Raw genomic sequence first — 18,530 nt, forward strand, 5'->3', positions numbered from 1 at the left:
ACTATAAAAAAACTATTGATTTCTATACAGCTGTCTAATTGGTTTACCAAATCTTCTTATCCAGTTTTTATAATTATTAGTATTTCTTAGATTTTCTGAAAATAGATATACAGTCTTATGATGAAAATAAAGGTGGATTTCTTTATCTTTTCCAGTATAGTAATGATTTCATTTTCTTATCTTGTTATATTATTAGCTAATGCAATAGGGTAAAAAAATTATAGTGAGCATCCCTGTCTTATGTCTGATTTTGATTAAAGTGACTTACTTCATTGTTGTGCCATTTAGTGTAGCATTTGCTGTTGTACTTCACTGTACATTGTTGGGTTGTGTTTTTTTATATTAAGTATTTTTTTATATTTATATTTATAAATATTTTATATTTATATTTTATATTTCTTCCGTTTTTCTTCTTTTATTTGGTAGCTTTTTAGTAAAATTTCAGTACAAAAAAAGTACAGTTTTGCATTTGTCTTATTAGTGTCTTCTAATGTCTTTCTCACAGCATCTTTTTTTTTTTTTTTTTTTTTGAACAATTTAAAAGATGTAGGGGCACCTGGCTGGCCCAGTCAGTAGAGCGTGCAACTCTTGATCTCAGGGTTGTGAGTTGGAGCCCCACTTTAGGTATAGATTACTTAAAAATAAAATCGTCAGAAACAAGTTGTAGATACTATGTTCCTTTATCCCTAAAGACTTCAGTGTGTATTTTCTAAGAATAAGTCTTTTTTATATATAACCACAGTTCAGTTATCAAAATCAGAGCACTTAACATTTATACAATATGCAATACAAATTATATAATCCACATTTCATGTTCTGATTTTGTCAGTAGTTCTCATAATGTCCTTTTCAGATATTTTTCAGTTTCTCTTCCTTTTTTTTTATTTGTAGTTTTTCTCTTTTTCTTAATGTAATCTATTACATTGAAAAGTCTCCTAGGTTTGAACCAGTCTTGAATTCCTGTAATAAAGCCATATAATTCACAGCATATTATATTTTACTACAAAATTGTATTTGCTAGTACTTATTTCTCTACTCATATGTGAAATAAATCTGTATTTGTTCTGTCTTTGCCATATTTACTGTTGAGACTTGCAAACTTTATAAAATGATTTTGAGAAGGGTCCATCTTTCTCTGTAATTTGAAATACTTAATAATAGGCATTACCTGATTTTTAAAAATTAGAGTGCACTAAGCATTTAGACTGACAATCTTAGAGGAAGACAAAGGTGTCTCAGATAAGAGTATTGTTGGGAATTCATCCACATCATATAGCACAGGTAAAAGTTATCTACCTATCTAAAGTTATCTAGGATAATTATAAAACAAATATCGTGGCAACTACTCATTCTATATCATAGAAAGTAATGTATAAACAAAACATGCTAAAAACAGGTGAAGACAACAACTCAAGTGTAGAGAGATTCCCTGCAATAAAATTTTGCCATCAGAAGAACATAAGAATATCAATTCAGTAAAACAGGAAGGACCTCAAAGATGAAATTATACAGTGGCATAATAAGATGAAAAAGAGGAGCACCTGGGTGGCTCAGTCAGTTTAGCATCTGCCTTCAGCTCAGGTCATGATCTCAGGGTCCTGGGATCGAGTCCGACATCAGGATCCCTGCTCAGTGGGGAGTCTGCTTCTCCCTCTCCCACTGCCCCTGCTCATGCTCACTCTCTCACTCTCTCTCAAATAAATAAAATAAAATAAAATAAAATAAAATAAAATAAAATAAAATAAAATAAAGATGAAAAGGATTGACACTTGGGTGGTTCATTCAGCCGAGGGACTGACTCTTGATTTTGGCTCAGGTCATGGGCTCTGAGTTGTGGGATGGAGCCCTGCATCCAGATCCACGCTCAGTGGGGAGTCTGCTTCTCTCCCTCTCCTTCTGCCCTCCCCCCCACCCCGGCTCCCTCATGCATGTGTGCTCTCTTTCTCTCCAAAATAAAAATAAATAAATCTTAAAATAAGATGAAAAGGATGATTGCAGAAGAATCAAACCAACATTAAAACCAATACCATTACAAATATAATAAGTAAACTCAAAAGTAGAAACAGCAAGCAACAGACTTGATGTGGCTGAATATCAAATTATTAATATGAAATAAAGTTTTAAAATAATTAAATTCTATAAAATAAGTCACAGAGATACAGCATAGGGAACAAAGCTAATTGTAATGACATTGTAAGGCAACAGATGATAACTACACTTACCATGGTCAGCATTGCATAAATTATAGAATTGTTGAATTGTTGTCTACCTGACATTTTATGTCAACCAAAAAAAGAAAGAAAGAAAAGTATTCAGAGAAAGAATATGAAGTTTATTTGTAGTAAAGGAAGAGCAAATCTGTAGATGGAAAGGGCAAATAATATACCTGTTAGAATTAATCCAAAGCAGTCAACTTTGGAACTATTCAGATTAAGTTTTAGAGCTTCAAAAGACTGAGAATAATTTGAGAATCCGAGGAGGAACACATGAATGAGTCCCATTATGAATAGATGTTGTGGTAAGAACTAGTTGCAATGTTACTTTGTGATTAGACAATTTAAATATAGTATAAACCTTTTTGTAGAAAATAATCTACCAGAAATTAACCTTTGCTTCTCTTTTAACATTAGGGAGGTGTTCCTGTGGGCTTAGCATCTAAACCTTTTCAGATTCTATATGGACACACTGATGAGGTATTGAGTGTCGGCATCAGCACTGAACTAGACATGGCAGTGTCGGGATCAAGGGTAAGATTTCACCTTTAAGAAATGCTAATTTTTTTCAGGGCGCCTGGGTGGCTCAGTTGGTTAAGCATCCAACTCTTGATTTCGGGTCAGGTCATGATCTCAGGGTCATGAGATCGAGTCCCACCTTGGGCTCCATGCTGAGCAGGGAGTCTGCTTGAGATTCTCTCTCTCCATCTCCCACTGCCCCTCTGCCCCCCCCATAGATAATTAAATATTTTTTAAAACGCTAATTTTTCCTACAAATTGAGAAGCAGTATTTAAATACTTTCATGCTTGCTTTGGAGTCACATATGTTAAAATTGGTAGATTTTCTAGGGGGATTGGTAAAAGTATAGGAATTCTTTATTGTTTGTGTAGGACTTTGCAGAAGTAGCATAACAGAAAGAAGAAACTTAGAGACTGGATTCTGTTTTGGTATTCCTTATTAGTTAAGGAAAGAGGGCATCTTATGAAATAAAATATTATTTCAAGGGATGCCTGGGTGGCTCAGTCAGTTAAGCGTCTGCCTTTGGCTCAGGTCATGATCCTGGGGTCCTGGAATCAAGTCCCACATCAGGGCTCCTTGCTCAGCGGGAAGCCTGCTTCATCCTCTGCCTACCACTCCCCCTGCTTGTGCTCTCTCTCCTCTGACAAATATAGATGAGATCTTTAAAAAAAAATAAAAATAAAATACTATTTCAAATTTTAAGATTGGAATTTCTTCTAAGATACACGTATCCTTGGTAGAATAATTATTTTCTGAGTTCCTTTCCTGTATTTACCTGGCTTATTTTCATATTCTAATATTTTCTGTGTGTAGGATGGCACTGTGATTATACATACCATTCAGAAAGGTCAATACATGAGGACTTTACGGCCACCTTGTGAGAGTTCTCTGCTCCTGACTGTTCCTAATTTGGCTATATCTTGGGAAGGACATATTGTCATCTATTCCAGCATTGAAGAAAAGACCAATCTCAAGGTATATAACAGTTACATGCAGTAGGGCTAGCCTATCTATAAGCCTGTCTTTTCCTTTCCATATTATACTGTATGTATGAAGCATTTTGATGAAGAACACCGTATTTTGAAAAGGATATTTTCCTTTTATCTTTCAATTTGTTCATTCTTTTCCATTAGATGGACCCCTATCACAGTCTTGGCCTCATGTTTACATTCTGTTTTAGGGATTTCTATCGACCTATTTAATACATGATTTCAAAAAGAATTTCTGGTTATGTGGGACTTCAGAAGCTTAAGTGGAAATTATAACCAAATTAAATTCATTTTGTACAGGCTGGGTATAAATAAACAAGCCATGAATTATGTTCTTTTTCTTTCCATGATAAAGCTTTTTAAAAATTAGAGAATCAATGGGGTGCCTGGGTGCCTCTGTCGGTTAAGATCATATCATGATCCTGGGGTTCTGGGATTGAGCCCCAAGTTGGGCTCCCTGCTCAGCAGGAAGTCTGTTTGTCCCTCTCCCTCTGCCCCTCACCTGGCTTATGCTCCCTCTGTCTCCCTTTCTTTCAAATAAATAAAATCTTTAAAAAAATAAATTTAAAAAAATAATAGAGAATCAGGGGCCCTGGGTAGCTCAGTCGGTTAAGCATCCGACTCTTAAGCATCCAACTCATCTGATTTCAGCTCAGGTCATGATCTCAGGGTCGTGGGATTGAACCCTACGTTGGACTCCCCACTGAGTGGGGAGTCTGCTTAGGATTCTTTCTCTCTCTCCCTCTGCCCCTTCCCTGCTTGGGTGTGCATGTGCACGTGTGCTCTTTCTCTCTCAAAAAAAATAAATAAGTAAATCTTTATAAATATGTTTAACACTATCTTCGGGTGCCTGGCTCACTCAGTTGGTAGAGCCTGAGACTCTTGATCTCAGAGTTATGAGTTCAAGCCCCACATTGAGTGTAGAGATAACTTAAAGTAAAAATTAAAAAAAAAAAACCTGTAACTTTAAAAAAAGTTAAGATTTTGTTTTGTGTTAAGAATTTTGGGTTTAAAAATATATATTGTGCGGTTTTTTAGACTGGATGAGATTTTAATTCTTTTGGGGTCAGAGTCCCTGTTTAATGTTTATTTACTAGGCAATTATTTATTTAAATATTTTCTTAAAATATATACTTCTCATTTAAAGTCACTTTAACAATACTGTCTACACACTTTCTCTTTAACATATGTTTATTCCAAAATTTTAAATCCATAGTCATTCTGTTATAGTCACCGTTTTCACTGTCAGTATTCAAACTCCATTTTCATTTGAGATCATTAAATTTTCTTCATCTAATCTTTACAGGATAAGAATGCATTACATCTGTTTTCTGTAAATGGCAAGTATCTAGGGTCCCAAGTCCTGACAGAACAAGTATCAGATATATGTATCACTGGAGAATATATTATCACGGGCAGCTTACAAGGCTTCCTGTCCATAAGAGATCTCCACAGGTAAATAGTAAGAATCATTGAAGTCTCACTTAAGTAAAGATGGTAATAGGGGCACCTCACTGGCTCATTTGGTGGAGCATGCAACTCTTGATCTTGCAGTTGTGGGTTCGAACCCCATGCTTACTTAACAATAAAATATTTAAAGAAAAAAATAAAAGGTGGTAATACTTTCAGCCTAGAGTGGAAATCAGCAATCAAAGATTTCTAATCTTTTGGTTTTCATTTATTATGAAAATGTCATTTTTAGCAACTCTGAAAAAAGTTGGGGAAGCTAAAGTATTTCTGGTTTAGTAAATGAAATATAGATGTACATTTTTAAAATGTAGGAAATTTAATGTTATGTGTATTTTACCACAGTGAAATTTAAAAAAATAGCTAGAAAAATAATTTTCATGGTGCCAAGCCTGGATTAGGGATTTGGAAATTCAATTATAGTTTGAATTTTTACAAACTATAGTTAGGGCTTAAATTTTTTTTTAATTGTGGTAAAACAAACTAAAGTATTTTTAAGGCTAATTTTTCTGTTCATGATTGTGTATATGTATGTGTAAAATTGGTAGGGAGTCTTGTTATTTAAACCAATGAAGGAAAAGGATGTTTAAATAGTGGATATGTTTTTAAGTTTTATATTCTTCATGTTTACTAACTTACATACACAAAGCACTATTATTTCTTGTATGCCCAAATACATTCTTTTCTTCCATTTTAAAAAAATTATTACGGCTTATATTTATATTCCTGAGACTATCTTGGCCCCTCCCAAACCTTTCTTATAAATCATTTCCTGATCCCAGGGTGTTCTCTCTTACTACATTCATATCAATCACTTCTGTGATTCTTCTCATTTTTGAAATCTGAAATTTCAAAATTTTGAAATTTTGAAAATCTTCCCATTTTTGTCGTTCTTTCTCCAGCAGTAAAGCACTGAGTCCCTATTTGAATCATATGTTTCCAACATTTTCTTTTATGGTATTGTTAAGAGAATCCCAGATCAGTGGTGAGAAAAAAAAAGAATCCCAAATCAGAAAAATGAATGAGATCTTTTAGCAGGTTAGTCTAAACATAGTATGTACATCAGAGGATTCTTCATTCTCTAATCCTAAAAGCCATGGACACTTTCCATAATTGAGTATTATGTTTTTAAATATTATATATTATTTTACTGTTTTATATTATATGTTTATATATTACATCTTCTAAGACAAGGCAAAAAGAACAGTTTCTTCAACCTTACCCCCCCAGCACACACACAAACACTTTTTGAACTTTTGCCCTTTTTATCCTACTTTCACTCTTTAATCAACAAGGTAAAAATCATTTAGTGAGAGATGATATATATGGTTAGAAGAAAAACAGATGTTGAGAATAGAAAAAAATATATATTTTAAGTAATGCTATAATGTGGGCCCTTGCATGAGCCATTCAGGCTTTCTGAATCTGAGTTACACATCTGTAAAATTAGAATGCAGAATCAGATGATCATTAGGTTATCTTCCAGGTATAAAGTTCTTTGAATCTATTATGTAACCATGTAATTATGTGTGTGTGTTTTATTTCTCTTCTAGTTTGAATCTCAGCATGAACCCATTAGCCATGCGAATGCCTATCCACTGTGTTTGTGTAACCAAAGAATACAGCCATATTCTTGTAGGATTAGAAGATGGTAAATTGATTGTAGTGGGTGTTGGCAAGCCAGCTGAGGTAAAACATAGCATCAAGAACTTCTTTTCCCATACTATTGGGGATTCCTTTGGTTCTCCTTTGTTCCAGCTGAATCAGAAGTCTCCATTATGGATGAACAAATTAAAAACCAAATTTGATTTTTCAAAGGGCAGTAAATGAAAAGGGGATAAAGCTAGTATTCAAGAGTGATGTTTATATTATGATACAATTGAAAGCACACATTTGTCAGTTTCTATCACTATATGAATAAGAAAGTTATTAATCTGTCTTTCCAAATCTAGATTCAAGACACTACTTGGATTTTTAATACATAAAAACCTTTATAAAAAATGAAATACAGACTCAAATAATAAAACTATGTACTTTACTTTCAACAAGAATACCAGAATTAGCAGAACAAATATGCTAATTCTCAATGAATTTCCTGTACTTACTGTAGATTTGCCAATGGTTTATCAATTACTGAATATCCAGATACCATAAATCTGATATTTTTCCTTAGAAAACTTAGTGGCTATATTCCAAGTAATTTACTGATTCTTCTAGAAAATTTATTACATAGAGTCAAATTAAGCATTATAAATTTATATTGATACCATCAGTCTTTTCTGGGAAATCTAAAATATGGCAACTGCTGGAATCGTTTCAAAAGAAGACATTAGTGAATAACACACTGTCACTGGTTTTAATAAATCTACCATGGATCATAGGGACCTTTTTGTTTTATATATATTTTAAGATTTCATTAGTTCTTATACTCTTTTTCAAGATATTATTATAACAAAAGAGAGGTCTTATTAAATTAAAGTGACTGTGACATTTACCTTTAGTGTAACAGTCCCCCAGACAATGTCAGCAAGTCCATATCTTGGTATTTCACTTATATTTAAAACATTTTAAGCGTTTTTTTCTCAGTGAGTGAGTATGTTGCAATTTTTTATTTTACTGATTTTTTTAAAAAATAAAGTGACCATTATGTGCACACATTTTCTTCAAAAAATTGAAAAAATTCCTGAACAGCTTCATTTCATAGGCCTTAATCATTATTTTGTACTATTTACTAAGTAAGTTTTTTGTCTTCATTGAAAGATTTATGTAGTCTACAGCACATGGAATCTGAATTGTGTGTAGATTTTGAATAAAAGTATTTATCATTTTACACCTTTGGATCTATCAGCTGAAATATGAATCTACTTTAGTATATAATCGAATACTTAGAATCTTGCATAATTAAAATATAATTGTATATGACAGTATCAAAATTAAATCAAGATTTAGGTATGAAAAGATTTTTATTTCAAGATCTAAATTTATCTAAAAGATCAAAATCTTGATTAATGTGTATTTTAAGTCATGTATCGGTTTTATACATTACATTCTCAGTACAAAATTTGTTTTTATAAATAAGATGGTATTTATAAGTAGATATAAGTAGATAAATAAGTAGTAATAGATTAATGGAAATAATGTTTCCGGAAATACATCTGGAAATGAAAATGCAAAACAAGCATGCCAAAGTGTCTTTGCATGAGGCTTTTTTATCCCTTCAATAAATGTACCCTAGAGAAGGGTAACCATTGAAAAAGAGCGGCAGACGAATCACCATGAAAAAGTAGATTGCACTTGGGAAAGTAATTCTGACATCATAATTATATGCCTAGACTGAGAAATGTTTCCCACATGGGTTGTTTTTTGCCCTATCTAGAAGTATAAGCACTTTTAGAGGGGCATTTATTCACCAATTGGATTATTAATCCAATTTAATTAATAATTATTATATGCTGATAAGTGTGGTAGGTGGTATAAATTTAATGGTGGGCAAAAAACCTTCAGAGAACTTATGCTATTCTTGTTTTCTAAATTAAATTTTATCATTCTGTTAAATATTATTAGAATTTTTATATCAAAATATCCTAAAATTATTTTCATCAGAACGGTATTTTACTTTCTTCTTATCCTTTTGATAAGCATTAATATTATTTTAAATACAAGAGGAGAAAATCCTCAAACTTATGTGTCTTATTAGCTAAAATACAATTTCAGAAGATTATTTTAATGAAGTATAATATATTTTTGTTAATTTATTTTTATTTTTTTATTATGTTCAGTTAGCCAACATATAGTACATCATTAGTTTTTGATGTAGTGTTCAACGATTCATTAGTTACACGTTAACACCCAGTTTTGTTAATTTATAAAGAAAGGGACTCTGGTAATTTGGACAAACTGGGGCATTTAATTTTAAAATTAACACATGGCATTAGACCTTTCTCAACTGAAAGACAACCAATGTAGAGAAGCCTTTCCTTAATTATTATTAATCAAGAATCACTAAAATGTTAATTATTCTGCTAACAAAACTTATATTCTGCATTCTATAGAATCAGTGTCTTGTATATCAATTTCACTCTTTTTTTTTTTTCTTTCTTTTTTCCTTAATAACATCTATTCTTCATTTCTCTGGATTACTTTAAACAGATGCGTTCAGGTCAGCTTTCTCGAAAATTGTGGGGATCTAGCAAGCGACTCAGCCAGATTTCAGCTGGAGAAACTGAATATAATACTCAAGATTCCAAGTGATTACTATTTCCATCTTCTGTCATGGATAAATGAAACTTGATTTATTGCTTTGTCACTTTAACCACATCTCTCAACTATCTGAAATACAGCAGGGCTTTTATCCCTGAAAATCATTTACGGATTACCAAAATTCAGTATGCTATGTATGTATAAAGACATAGGTTGTATTATTATCCTCTTTAAAAATTTCTGGTTAACATTGAATCTAGTCTTATTGACTAATTCTTGATCTAAACCAAGGTGGATTTGAGAAAATACAGTTGAATTAGATTTGTGGTTCATTCCTAAAGTTCATTAGATCCATTGGGGGAAAAAATTTTGAAAACTGAAGAAGTTGGATATAATCCCATTATTATTCTAAACAGCAAAATTTAAAGTATTTCTAAGAAGAGTACAGATGATGGGACAGTTGAGAGACATGGCTTTTAATGTATTCTTTAATCGTTTTCCTGTTTACTGACCACCATATTTAAAAATACATCAGTTTATTTATGGAACTTCTGATTGGGGTAATATTTTAAAGGCATCTTTTGCACACTTGGATTTTCAAAACTCAGTGTAAATTCCAGGTTTTCATGATAAGTTGAGTATAAGACAGTTGAAACCGGTACATTGGGTCATTCCACTACTACTTAGCATATAACTAATGAGAACTTAGTGAAATATATTATTATGCTTAAATAATAAGGGTTAAGTAGGAATAAGAGAAACCAGAGGTATATTTTGCAGATGTATTTCATTAGTATAATTAAGGAAAAATGCTGATTATGATTTTTGACAGATGGACCCTTTAAGTAGCATTTGTAGCACAATTTATATCTGCAAAGTTGAAAATTTCTTGGCTTATTCTTTACTAAGCAAATACTGTGTCTTTCCCTATAATTAGAAGTGTTAGCAGTGATACCCAAATACATTAACATTTTTACCTACAACTTCCATGTGGTTGATAAATGAATTGAGAAGATATGCATCACTTAAATTTGTCATTTAGATATAGTAATTTTTAAAAACATTTCTATTTCATGTTATGTATAACTTTTAAGATTATAATTAATTTTATTATACATAGTTAAGTATTACATATGCTTAATGTTCAATATTTTAAAATAAAAAGCTGATAGATTTATTTTGGAATTCAAAAAGATTGTTAAACCTAGTGCTTTTATAAGGACATCTTTTGAGTTAGGTCAGAGAGCTTTTACAACTACAAGTGTCCTTAATCTGAGATTCCATGGGTTTGGGGGAATTTATGAATCCCCTGAAATTGTGTGGAAATTCTGTGTAAACTGCCTTGTTTTTCAGGAGTGAGCATTTGGCTTTCATAAAGGGGTCTGTGATCAGAAGGAAAAAAAAGACTTCTCACAATAATAGTTCTTATAAAATAATAATATTCCTTTTCATTCTGCAAATCATAGTTTTCCTTACATCTAGTTGTCTCCTCAGTGGCATCTTTAAGAAACTTTCCCATTGTAATTCTTCTCTTTGGTTGTTCACAGTATCTAATAACATTTTCTTTATAAACCTATGAGTGAGTAAAAAAAAACTGAGAGAAATACAGGATTCTGTTTAGGGAAGCTTTTTGAATAGATGTGATCTGTTTGAGTCAGGACTAATAAAAACATATAGAAGAATTTTCTTTCCAATTATTCAAAATCCCCTGTTTTGTTTAGTAAAACAAAAACAAAAACAGTTATGTTTTAGGTAAATAACACTGAAATAAACTGGTGCAGCAAGTGTAAAATAGAGCATATGTAAATGTGAAGGTTTCCTTTTTAAGGACTTCAGAAATCTGTGATAGAAATGTCTCAAAACAAGTCAATAGAGATAATTATGATTTATTGAGATTTGTTGCTTCTATTTATTTAATTCTATTTCTATTTCTTATATTTTTGAGGAGGTTTCAAGTCATCAGAACCAACATGATTGACTTTTGGTATTTTAAATGTTGATTTTTTAAAAAACTTTTCTGAATCAAAATTTTGGGAATTTTTCTTTTTCTTACTTATCCAGAGATTTTGGTATAATGATGCCTTCTTTATTACTTAATATTGGTTTTAGAATTATTTTGGATGGATGCTTACAAATTACAAAGAAGTTTAATTTATCAGGGCAAAATTCCTAAATTTATGCTGTTCTACTTTGCTGCTTTTTAGATGGAAGAACCGAACAAGCAGCATTCATTTTGTAGCACAAATAGAAGACCCTTTGTTCACAGTAAAATCAATATCCTACCTAGACTAACAGTAGATGTTCAGAGTGTGGAATTCTTCCTTATATTACTTTTTCCAAAAAATAAAAACCAAAAATGTAAGATTTTTAGGAAAATCTGAGAATACTAGCAGTAGTCTAGAGGAATGGAACTTGAGTTTATCTGTTAAAGTAAGCAAATACAATAGAACCATTAGCTGAAAAATGTAAACCTCTTTTAAACAGTGTAGCCCACTGAATTAAAAATAACTACATAAAATCACTGGAAAGATATACTTTGGGGGATTCTGGTGTATTTTGATGTTATCTGCAGAAGATGTTTCTATTTATATAATAGGAGAAATGAACAGTGAACAATTAGAATGGAATAATAGATGATTTCAGTTGATCAGTATACTATCTCAACGTGGCTGCTATGAAGTTTGTTGTCTAAAGAAATTTTCATCTGCTTTTGTTTCTTGACACTGGTAATGATGGAAATAAAAAATCTCAGCATCCTGGTGATGGGGAGAGATTTATACTAGGATAATGATTTTGCTGTTAGAAAGTGAGGTCTCAAATATTAAAACATAGAATAGCTGTGTTCATTTAGAGAATAAGGAACCAGTTTTTCAACTCTGCAGTCAGTGTTGTGTTATGCTTAGATAAAATTGGAGTAGAGAAGAAAAAGTAGATCAGGGCATGGAAATTAGAAAAGTATATAAAAATAAAGCTTGTCCAGTTGGCTTTAAATCTTTTAAGCCTGTGAAGCTCGTGTCAGCTATTAATAAGTTTCTATTAGTTCCCATTAGGTCACAGTGCTTTTTTTTAGGTCACATCCTTTTTGTAGGAGAGAAAATGCCAGGTATTCATGTCATTAGCAAGGAATGTCAGTGAGGCTTCCTTTTTTCCTCTATGTAAGGCATATAACAATTATCCGTAAAGAACTGGTATTGAAAATTAATTATGCATCTGAAGGAGTAAGTGTACCCTCATAATTAATTAGAATTTAGATCTGAAAGTTGAATCTTAACCTAAGATTGTTTATATTTTACTTGAATAAGAGTAGGCAGAGAAAATTTTAGCTCGAATACCAGATTTTTATTTAATGATGATAGACACATGGCCTTTGCCTTTAAGTATATTTTTATTGTTGTTACTGAAGAAATCACTAATGGAAATCTTTCAGTTAAATTTAAAGAGGTTAGCTCCTTTTATATATTTACATTTATAAAATGAGTAGCATTGTCTTTATCACCTTTTCAATGAAAAGATGTAAGTGCATGAACTATATTAAATATAAATATTAAATAATATATATAACACGTACTATCATAGTGTGTGTGTGAAGGTTGGTCTCTTCAAATACATCAGTACACTTGACTTCCATAAATAAGTTCTTAAACCTGTCTGCGGGATAAAATTTTTGACTGATAGAATGAAATACATTCTTTTCTAAATCTAATCTGTTGTTTTCCTCTATCACCCAGATTCCTAGCTTGTCCTAATTACTGTTCCTTTCATCAGCTGACTGTTCTTTCCCAATAAGTGGCCAATCTTAAATATTTTTATCATTCCCAACAAATATCCATTCTCAGTATTCTTTTTGCCTAATTCATTTAGTATATATACCCAACATTTGCTTTGCTTTAAATTTGACCACATCCAGAACATTGTTTTGAAGAGCTTTCCTATATCGGAGTCCTGGTGGTGCTTTTTCTGATGACGTTATTGCAACAACAATATGGTGTTTATCAGTCACCATTTCAATATTATTAAAATGTTGGCCACGACTTCTTTAATTTGAATCTAGCATTTTCTAAGCCAGTGTTTCCTTAAGTGAGATCGCAGATCAAACTTGTCCGGGAAGTTCTATAAATATACAGAAGTCTAGGCACTACTCTGGACTTTCTGAATCTCTTTACTTAGTATAAAAAAAATTACGTCTCGGGATTCTTATGTTAAGTCTTAAAATATTTTCCATTATAGAAATTATATCCATTCACTTTTATAAATCAGATTGCTTATCCACATTATCCTTGGAGACATTTTTCTAAAATTTGCCTGGAATGGCTTTCTTATCTTTGTTTTGCTTGGCAGTGAAACAACCAGATTTCCTTTTCAGTTGCATCATTATTCTTTGTTCAGACTTTTCACATTTGAATATTACAACCAACATTTGTTTCCAAAAAAGTGTCTGATTTTATTAGTTCCTAGTGACTCTCAGTGAATATTTTGCATATTTGAATTAGGTAACATGTTAAAGTATTAATAAAAAGCATGAGTTACAAAATGCTAGGTTTAAAAATAGAATTAGATCTCTCATAACCTTGAAGGTAATAATCAATAGAATTTTTCTAATTAAAAAGCATTGGATATATTCCCTATATTCCCTAAGTATTTCTGATGGCTTCTCAGTATGGAAATAATCTTTAATTTTTTCATCTAAAAAGTCCTAGTATTACAGAGAATAAAGCATTAACATTTAAGATATTTAGGCCTGTTTTGGAAATGATACAATTTTCTACATTAAAAATATAAAACCATCCTAGATATAGGAGTTACATGATTTTCTTCAGTATAAGAACCCTGTCTAAAAGTAGCTGTATTATCATATACTTTTTTGGCTAGATTGTGTAATTCATCAGACATATCTTAGATGATCTCACTGGCATTTGTCACATATGGGTGATTTCTAAACACTTTATAGTATTTGGACCTATGAAGCTAATGGCTGTAGTGAAAAATAAAAGGACAGAGATACAACTGTATCTACTTTTGTCTTAATGCCTATAATCTTATAAACTGAAAATTCAAGGGAAAAGAACAAATAGAAAGTCACTAATCTAACATTTGTTTTCTGTGGCATAGTTTTAATGTTTCTTTGGAAACTTACTTTGCAAATATTACCATAATAACAATAACAACAGCACAGTTCTGTCATTGAGTTACACATTCATTTTTCAAAGTTGACTGTTAGTGGAGTTTGGGGTGTGTTTTTGTGTGTTTTTCCACTTATGAGGCTGTCTCATTTAAAATTTATACCTATTTTTGAATGTACAAAATGATTAGCTATTTGTGATATTACAATGTAGCACTGTAATTTAAGAATAAAGTTGGGGGGGCGCCTGGGGCATGCAGTCGTTAAGCGTCTGCCTCCGGCTCAGGGCGTGATCCCAGCATTGTGGGATCGAGCCCCACTTCAGGCTTCTCCGCTGGGAGCCTGCTTCTTCCTCTCCCACTCCCCCTGCTTGTGTTCCCTCTCTCGCTGTCTCTCTCTCTCTCTGTCAAATAAGTAAATAAAATCTTTAAAAAAAAAAAAAAAGAATAAAGTTAGGATTTAGGTAGGGTTGAAAAATAGAATTATATTTTTTGATTAAAATATAAACTTTTTAAGAAGTCTTATTCCAATTGGACCTTTTAAAATTTTATTTTGGTAATAATATATATCAAAATGACAGGTATTGAAACCAGAGGTTCTCTGGTAGCCAGGGTACTAACTAGTTCATGTTAAAATGCTATTTTTGATGTTCCTTCCCTTGGAAACATTTCCCACACTATCCAAGCAATGTGTTTTAAGATTTAGTGGGCTTAACCTATAAATTCAACAAATGCCCATCTTGCATTTTGAAGGAAAAAACTTACTGTGATTGGCATTATTTTGCTCTTCAGAATGTTAAAATTATATTAATCAATAAACACTTTAGAAGTGGTTCTGGTAAGGAGATACCAGTTGTCAGACCTAACTGAAAAAATTCAACCTCTTAATTTCTTACATAGGGATTAAAGAAAATAACTCTATTTCTTCCTTTGGGATTTTGATTGCTTTTAAAAGTATTTATCATAGTTTCTACCTTCTAAAATTATGACATTTTACAGTAGATCTTGCTGTCAAAGATCTTGTACATTTTAGACTTTTTTTTTTCCTTTTCTAGCACTCTACTGCTCTCTGTGATTCAAAAATACTATCACCAAAAATATTTGTGGATACTGTTTATTTTATAATTAGCTGTAGGTCAGAAAAATTGTTAGAAAACTGTATGGATGGTCTGTTCTCTTCAGAAACTCCTCAGGAGTATGGCTTTCTTTCCCCCAGTTATTTGCTTTTATATACTTGGAGCAAAAAACTTAGCAAAAAGTAATGAGACCTCTAGCTAGACATTTTCTATCAGATGCACTGCTATAGAAATAAATCCACTAAGACAGAAAAATATCAAACACATATGATTTGTCTCTTACGTCAGTTTTTCTGGGACCCAGATTAAATAGGAACATTTCAGTGTTATCATAGAGGGTGACAGTGACTTGAATGCATGTGAATGCACATAGTCAGAGGAGGATAGCTGAAAATTGAGAATTACTCATTCAAAAAAAAAATACTTGCAAATTGTGCTGCTACTTAAATATTTAAGGAATTCAAAAAGTTGTGTAGTTATCATAAAATGTTCCTTTTCATTTATTCTACTGGAATTGACCATGAAAAAGAAAATATTAAGCCTTATTTATATCTAATTATTGACTGTGCAAACTGTGACTCAATGAATATTTGTATGCCAAAAAAATGGTCTTAAAGTTGAGAAAATTTTAGATTTAATAAAGATGTGTAAATAATTTTGATTAGTCTTCTCATTATAATGAAGTTACTGTTAATTTGGTGCAATACATTCTTTCCTTCCTCATCTTTTTAAGATTAAATATATAAGATGTGTTTTGTTTTGTTACATTGAGTGTTTTAAAATTTTTCAGTGTGTGTATATGCGCTAATATTTGATTTGTTTCTGTATAGCATGATTGAAGATAATTGAGAATTTTGCACTTTTTTTAGTCCTTTGGAAATTTGTATTCTAATAGTTTTTCAGAGTGTACATTTATTTTGTACATAATACATTAGCTTTGTATATGAAGATGGGTTTAAATCAAATAAAAAAATGATGTTACTTTCTTCAGTTGATTTGTAATTCTCACTTCATAGTCTGATTAGAATTTAGTCTTGTCTATTTGAGTGAGAAAGAGATTAAATACAGTTTTTGTTAAGCAGGAAATTGATCACTGCTTTTGTATGAGAATTTCTTCTGTAGTCCTGTGTGTATAAGATAAATGGGGTTAATTGACCAGTTTTTGTCATATTTAACAACAGATATTATGCCTTTGGTTTTAAAGCCACCTCAGAAACATGTTACATTTCCCCCTTCAGGAAATGATCATAAGCCAGGGATATCCATTGATGGTTCATTGAATAATACATTAAGCTGGGCTTTTTTTTTTTTTTTAACTTTCCTTTCATATAATTAAAATATTTTATTCATCAACTTTTGACAGTCTAAATGTTGACCTAATCCTCCTGTGTTTGTTAAGGTTAATAAATCCTAAACCATAATAAAACAGAATCCAAGCTCTGTTCCAGGTTCTTTCTAGTACTTTTGTCTAGTTCCAGAGTAACAACACAGCAGAAATGAACATTAACCTTTTTCTAGCCTTACCATCTATATATGATACTACACTTTTATTGAAGACAATGCTCGAATTGGAAATTTCCTGCATTAATTTCATCTGGTGAGATTTTGCAGTCATAGGACAGTCAAAGCCAGGTCAGTAAAGGGCTTAATTAAGACTGCCTTGCTTTTGTGAAATAAGTCCATAACACCATAGCAAACAGTATATTAATTTCTAGTGGTTTTTTTCTTAAGACAACCTTCATTCTTTAATTTCTCACAGTTGTCTTAGATACCATAAATAGATCCTAATGTACTAAGGTCACTACTATTTTTTAAGTATATTGAAACAGGAAATTTTGATCTATGGTCAACAATATTGGTTAAGATTCTGAGATACTATCATATGTCTTTAATAGAATGTGATATAGTGGAAAGGGCATACACCTGGAACTAAAGATCTGGCTTCAAGTTATATTTCTATTAAAAATCAGCCCTGTGATTTATATTAAGACACTTAAACCTATCTGGTTTTCAGTTACATTTCATGTATAAAATAGAATGTTGATGATGGTTTAGGGATCAAATGAAATAATATTAAAGGATCAGAGGTTAAAAATATATTATTGGGGATGCCTAACTGGCTCAGTTGGAAGAGCATGTGACTTGTGATCTCGGGGTCATGAGTTTGAGCCCCACTTTGGGTATAGAGATTACTTAAAAAATAAACTTAGGAATCAGAACAAGAAAATGAGGGATCATTGATTGCCCTGTGAGTGTACATTGTAAGCGCAGCATGTCATTAATCAGAGTAAACACAGGCAGTCATCTGAAGAATGATGAGATGTAGTAGGATGGTTGTTAGGTAAGTTGTGATTCATAAGATCATAAACCAAATTATTTTTAAAAAGGACATATGCCATTGTAATACACAATTTTAATTTCACTTTAATGAAAGTAGGCCAGTTGACATACTGGTTATAAGGATCCAGATTATTGCTACATATGTTTAAATATTGGGTAACAAGTATGGAGTTCTTCATAAAAATGTACCAAAAGGTTAATAATAAATTATAAATTATTAAACAAGCAAATATATGATACATACACTATGGAAACAATTTAAAATATAGAGACAGATCTTATTCAAGGAGCTCAGTGCTTCGATTATCTTTCATAAAAGAGAAATCTCTATACTTGACAAGGAGTAATCTTAATAAAAGAGGCAAAGTAAGTTTCTTTGAAGTGAATAGCTGATACCCTGAATCTAATTACCTTTACTATAAAATAGTATTTAACTGATGGGATATTATTGATCACAACATCAGATAACTCGCCTCTTCTCCCTTTATGTCACTTCATTTAAAAGGTGATTATATGACATTCCTGTTGCTGCTGTAACAAACTAACACAATTTAGTGGTTTATTTATTTTTTTAAGATTTTATTTATTTATTTGACAGAGCCAGCGA

At 31.6% G+C, this 18,530-nt stretch overlaps 1 protein-coding gene across 10 annotated transcripts in view; it reads left to right on the top strand.

Annotated features, from left to right (window-relative positions):
- Positions 1-17,025, top strand: part of NBEAL1 (neurobeachin like 1) — a 237,965-nt gene extending 220,940 nt beyond the window's left edge. For 8 of the 10 annotated variants that reach the window (XM_087862767.1, XM_087862763.1, XM_087862760.1 and 5 more), the window contains 4 exons: positions 2,631-2,747; positions 3,547-3,708; positions 5,029-5,177; positions 6,743-17,025. In XM_087862767.1, coding sequence (XP_087718893.1) covers positions 2,631-2,747; positions 3,547-3,708; positions 5,029-5,177; positions 6,743-7,019 — 705 coding nt within the window. In that variant the 3' untranslated portion in view covers positions 7,020-17,025. The remainder of the gene's footprint in view (positions 1-2,630; positions 2,748-3,546; positions 3,709-5,028; positions 5,178-6,742) is intronic. The other 2 variants (XM_045806528.2, XM_045806529.2) reach the window with 1 other exon arrangement.
- The last annotated feature ends 1,505 nt before the right edge of the window (positions 17,026-18,530 follow it).

This window comes from Ursus americanus, chromosome 1 (assembly GCF_024610735.1).
Source record: "Ursus americanus isolate L20-20 chromosome 1, mUrsAme1.1.p, whole genome shotgun sequence".
NCBI lineage: Eukaryota > Metazoa > Chordata > Mammalia > Carnivora > Ursidae > Ursus > Ursus americanus.